General features: G+C 35.5%; 1 protein-coding gene across 1 annotated transcript; it reads left to right on the top strand.

Annotated features, from left to right (window-relative positions):
• Positions 1-1,321: 1,321 nt before the first annotated feature.
• Positions 1,322-4,789, top strand: LOC136203036 (uncharacterized). The gene is made up of 8 exons (XM_065994071.1): positions 1,322-1,519; positions 2,680-3,404; positions 3,515-3,578; positions 3,667-3,840; positions 3,926-4,033; positions 4,100-4,172; positions 4,254-4,352; positions 4,455-4,789. Exons 2-8 carry the CDS (start codon positions 2,687-2,689, stop codon positions 4,551-4,553), a joined length of 1,335 nt encoding a protein of 444 aa, XP_065850143.1. The 5' UTR covers positions 1,322-1,519; positions 2,680-2,686; the 3' UTR covers positions 4,554-4,789.
• Positions 4,790-5,882: the final 1,093 nt, after the last annotated feature.

Raw genomic sequence — 5,882 nt, 5'->3', positions numbered from 1 at the left:
GAGTGAGATACTTCTTTAAAATCAGCTATGTTTAATACTTGTAACATTTATTGACTAAATGATATGCTGATAACATGTTTGACATAAACCTATGTACTTATGAAACATTCTGATAAGAACTCATTGAACAACATCGCGCTCTATATGTTTAAACCTTTCGCTTAACACTGAGTAAATAGAATATGTGATATAGCTGACCTATACCTGAAAACTGACCTTAGACTTACTCATTTAAACCCTTAAATGTTTTAAGTTAAACTAAGTCAGTAGCTCAACCCTTACGGGGGAGTTTGCTAAATTATACTAGGTCAACTATCATGGGGGAGCTCATACTGAGTTCCTTGCTGAATAGTTTTGCTAACATCAAAATGTGGGAGTTTGTTGAAACACCTTTCCACATAATTTTGATTTGACAAAATTGTTTAAGTATAATACATATTCTAAACACACACTAGTACAGAAATGCTCACTTGTGTCGCACTTCTTGTGTCGCGCCTGAAGAGAAGGCGACACAACAGAGTAACTAGTGTTGCGCGTTCTTTAAACGCGACACAACTAAGTATTCTGTATCATCACTTATGTCACGCTTGAAGAGCGTGCGTCACAAATGAGATACTTCTTGTATCGCGTCTTTTTCAGTGCGACACAAGAGTAAGCTTGTGACGCGCTTTTACTAGAACGACACAAGGAGTGTGTTATCTTTGTGACACGCTTTTATAAAAGCGACACAAGTAGTGTGTTATTTTTGTGTCGCTCCTTTATAAAGACGCGACACAAGTAATACGAACTACTATTTGAATATAAATATTTTTTCTTCAAAAATTAAAAAATGATGAAAATCAAATAAAATGAACTAAAATGTACAACTAATACGAACTACTATTTGAATATAAATATTTTTTCTTCAAAAATTAAAAAAAAAATGATGAAAATCAAATAAAATAATGAAAATAAAATAAAATGAACTATTTGAATATAAATATTTTTTCTTTAATCATCATTTAAAAAAAATGATGAAAATCAAATAAAATGTAAATTGAAGGTTTTGAACTTCTAATCTTTCAATACATCATCTAATGTCTTAACCATTTGAACTATTTGTATTTCTTGCTAACCATTCACTGATTATAAACTTATTCCAGATAAATTAATTAAAAATAAAATGAACTAAAATGTATATACGGAGGTTCGAACCTCTAACATGTCAACACATTACCTAATGTCTTAACCATCTCAACCACCGTATTTCTTGTCAACTACTTACTAATTATAAGAAATATAAAACATTTAAGTATAAGAATGTTACCAAATTAATAAAACCTGTCGTATGCTCTGCTTCCTTATTTCTTTCTAGGTTTTATTTTGTCCAACCAGAAAACTCCATAGCCGCTAACCTCCTTGCACACCTCCATAGCCGCCAACCTCCACCTTGCACACCGCCATCTCCACCTTGCACCGCCACCTCGCACACCGCCGTTCGTATCTCCGGTGATTCCGCTTCTCAAGGCGCCGGAAACAGGTTTTGTTATTTTCTCCCAATATTACTTACCAACTACTCTTGATTCTTTCTCTCCATGATAATGCTATGGTTATTGTTAGGATAATAATTTATGTTAATTTTATGGGTGATAATTTTAGCTTCTCAAAATAACCTACCTGTTGATGTTTTCTGTTGCTTGAAGTAGAACATTTTCTAGTCCTGAACCTGAACCTCAATTTCAATTTCAAACATTATTGATTTGTCTAATTTTTTCGGGCTATGCAAGTAGTGGGCTGGGCAGCATGCTATCTATAATTCGGTTGGGTTGGTTTTTGTAGCAGGATATCTTGTTGCCAATTCTTCCAAACATTTCAGCAGTACTCCACAATGTTGGTATCTGTCATCAACCCCACAAACAAATTCATAAGGCAACACAGAAAAATAGAAAAATGATACACCAAAGATCAAAGATCAACCATACCCATCCTTGTAGAGAATTACCACCACCCAAACATCAGGGGGCACTTGAGACACTTCTCTCACAAAATCTGACCCAGAAATTGGAACCACTGTTCCAAACCTCGAAACTTTAGCTGTTACCCTCATCTCAGCCAATCTCTTCTTCCTATTTTCACCATTTAAATTATAAGAACACATTCCAAATAACAACATAATCCATCAAATCCCCCCTGCAGTTATTTTCGCCAGCACTTGAAGTAGACATAATAAAGAAAAGAGCAATAAATAATTCCTTTCCTTTAGGAACAGATCAAAAGATCTAAGAGAAACACAAAATCTCACTTCTATGAGCTCAATTATGTAAATGAATTCAGCTACATAAAAAATGAGAAAAGAACTCTGTCCAGAGAGTGTGTAAATTTGGAGTAATTTAATAACGTTAGGTGCTTAATTGGACCATTTTTAACCTTAGGGGTAATATAATATTGCTCTTGATTGACAATGTTAGAGGCATTTTTACACCTTATCCCATTATTTAATAAGTTAACATAAGAGAACTAAATAAATTTCAAACTGAAACTTATTTAATATGTGCCTTCTAAGTTTACATCAGAAAAACTATTATGAAATTCCATAATTGTTTGCTAACAGAAGTTTATAGAATTTAAATGCTTACAAAAATTTAGAATATTAAAATTTTAACGAAAAATGAAATTTTGCAAAATTGTTAAAATGGATAGGAGTTGGATGTATGGTAATCGAATGTCTACAAGATTCGTAGAAGGGATTGCGGAGTTTAATAGGGTTGCGCTGAAACACAAATTAGATAACGGGAAAAAGAACATTGTTTGTCCTTGTATTGACTGTAACCTCTCAAGGGGATATGATGACATAAGTGATGTTAATGATCAGTTAATTCGTCGTGGGTTTAAACAAAATTATACAATATGGACACGACATGGTGAGATGGATGATAATGCGGAAAGCTCTACTAGTCAATGGAATGATGTCAATTTTGATTTTGCCGAGGATGGAGTGGAGGGGGATAGGATTGATGAGATGATGCATGATGTGGAAGACCATTTCACAGAGCATCCCCATATGTACGACAATATCTTGAGAGCCGCTGAGAAACCATTATATCCCGGTTGTACAAGAATCACTAAACTTTCTGCCATCCTCAAATTATTCAACTTAAAGGCGAGCAATGTTTGGACTGACAAGAGTTTTACGCAGTTGCTAGAAACTTTAGCGGAAATGCTTCCTGAAGGAAACGAACTCCCAATCTCTACCTATGAGGCAAAGAAACTTATGTGTCCTATGGGTATGGAGTATGAGAAGATACATGCATGCCCGAATGATTGTGTGTTGTATCGAAATGAATATGCAGATTTGCACGAGTGTCCAAGGTGTGGTGCGTCTCGTTACAAGAGAAAGGCGAATGATTCAGATTCAAGTAAGAAAGGTATTCCAGCTAAGGTATTATGGTACCTTCCCATTATACCAAGATGAGGAGTGGTAAGACAACTTTTAATTACTCTGATGCTCATGATGACATTATCTATATCATGTCAGAAGATGTTACTCAACTTCTCAGAGGAGATCGTCTCAGTGTTTCAGTTCTGCAAGTTTTTATGTTGTAAGATATTCAAACCTTTTTTTCATACTTTTTTGTTCTTTTGGTAATTGTGGTGCTCGTCTAAACGTAATACGCACTATGTATGCAGGGCTATGATAGATCGATATCCTTATAAGTTTGATTTGAACTCCATTACATTCATGTGTCCAAGTAAGGTTTCAGCAACCATGTTGCGTTCTAGTCCGGATGCTTCTCTCAAATACATGAGACATATGATGGAACAATGTTCTAAACGATTCATATTTTATCCATATCATGAAGAGTATGTTTTATTTTATTTATTTTTCATGTCACTAGTAAAAAAGTATAAGTTGATTATGATTATAACTTTGACCGTTTACATGTAGGAACCATTGGATTCTTCTTGTGCTTTCTTTGGCTAATCGCGTTGTACATGTATTTGATTCTAACAAGTCAGGAGTTCACCAATTTGCAATTAGACTCATCATGAATAAGTAAGCTAGTAGAAGTTATTAGTTCTTTATTTGTTACACGATCTAATATCCATTTCAAATTTATAGGGCTTTCAAGAACATTCAAATAGGGAAAGGAGCTCATAGAAACAATCAATCGTTGGAATGGAGAAGTGAAAAGGTATGATATTGTTTTTCAACCTCAAGTTATATGTAATCTACTCGTATATGAATTAATATATTTAAATTTCAATACATGTAGTGCCCTCAACAAATAGGTGCAACGGAGTGTGGCTTTTATGTAATGCGCAACATGTTTGAAATAGTGCAATATCACTCTGAAAGTGAGAATCTAACAAGGGTAAGAGTTGCAATTTTTTTTCATTCTAGTCCTTCGTGTTTTTTCCCTAAGTTAATTTGCTACTATAATACATTTATATTTTCATGTTTACTTTCTTTGAAGGATTTTGCTACAAAGTCAATGGCATATTCTGAGGAGGAGATTAATGATGTTCGAGATATTTGGGCCGATTATTTTGGAGTCGAAATCACAAGTCGCTAGATATTTTTTTGTGGAAGTTGTTAGTGTTTGTTCATCTTCCTAGTTTATTTGGCTACAAACTTGAATATGACAAGTAGGTAGATATTTGTTTAAGTGTTTTTGTGGAAGTTGTTAGTGTTTATTCATCTTCCTAGGTTTTTGGCTAAAACTTGAATATGACAAGTTGAATTAATTGTTATATATGTAACTATTTCTTGAAGAAATTAAGTTGTGATTATATTTTTAATATTTATTTATTTATGCAATGTGATACTATTTTTAAGTGTATTTTCTATAAATTAAAAAGTTTTATGCTATGCTGGAAAATTTTTAATTTTTTTTTTAAAATATCAATATTTTGCGTCGCGCGTGAGGAAGGTGCGATACAAAATGTACCAGATTAAACGGGGAGCTTGTGTCGCGCTTTTTTAGAGCGCGTCACAAGAATTATTATTTGTTGTGTCGCGCACACAAGAAGCGCGTTACAAGAGTTAGCGCTCTATTGTATCGCGCGCGTGAGAAGTGCGACACAATAGATAAGTATCTTGTGTCGCTCCCACGAGCGATGCAAACTTGTTGTGTCGCACCCCTGTTGTGTCGCGCAAAAGTGCGACACAACAACCTAGTGCTCTATTGTATCGCGTGCGTGAGAAGTGCGACACAATAGATAAGTATCTTGTGTCGCTCCCACGAGCGATGCAAACTTGTTGTGTCGCACCCCTGTTGTGTCGCGCAAAAGTGCGACACAACAACCTGAAAAAGTGCGACACAAGTGAGCATTTCTGTACTAGTGACACTAAGTTTAAATGCTTTGATTTATTCTACTAATGTGTTTGTTCAATGTAGAGTTAAAACTGTTATAAGACATAAGGATTGGAAGGCCCAAGCCCAATACGGAAGCCAAGGCCCAAGTCAAACAACTCAGTACACTCGGCCCGCATATGTCAAGATGCTGCCGTTTTGAAACAAAACGCAACTCAGCAAACGGAAGGATCTAGAAGACCTTTGGGAACAACTTCAAGATGAAGCTGCTGAGTAGTCTCGACAAACGTACAAGACAGCAGCTGGCGAAGGAAAACTTCCAGACAAAGTGTTTCCTTTTTTGGCAAAGTTCAGACGACACAGTATGCTGTCCAGTTGACCTTACCATAAAAGGAGAGACCATCTGCTGAGCTGACCAGGACAGAAGATACACGATTGTGATTGGCCGAGAGCTCTGAGCAAGTCAGGATGACAGCGACATATAGCCGTTTCCCTCCAACGGTTATTTCGAAATTCAAAATGACCGACGCCCAGACGTCTCTATAAATAGTGCCATCACAAGCTTCAAAAGATACAGAACTTGATCAA

This window comes from Euphorbia lathyris, chromosome 8, assembly GCF_963576675.1.
Source record: "Euphorbia lathyris chromosome 8, ddEupLath1.1, whole genome shotgun sequence".
In the NCBI taxonomy this organism is placed as follows: domain Eukaryota; kingdom Viridiplantae; phylum Streptophyta; class Magnoliopsida; order Malpighiales; family Euphorbiaceae; genus Euphorbia; species Euphorbia lathyris.
This window is presented reverse-complemented; position numbering and strand designations above follow the sequence as displayed.

Coding starts and splice junctions, on each gene's coding strand:
- LOC136203036 (XM_065994071.1), top strand. CDS start 2,687: ATGTATGGTAATCGAATGTCTACAAGATTCGTAGAAGGGATTGCGGAG. Junction 3,405..3,514: donor TTCAGATTCAAGTAAGAAAG/GTATTCCAGCTA, acceptor ATATCATGTCAG/AAGATGTTACTCAACTTCTC. Junction 4,034..4,099: donor ATTAGACTCATCATGAATAA/GTAAGCTAGTAG, acceptor TCAAATTTATAG/GGCTTTCAAGAACATTCAAA.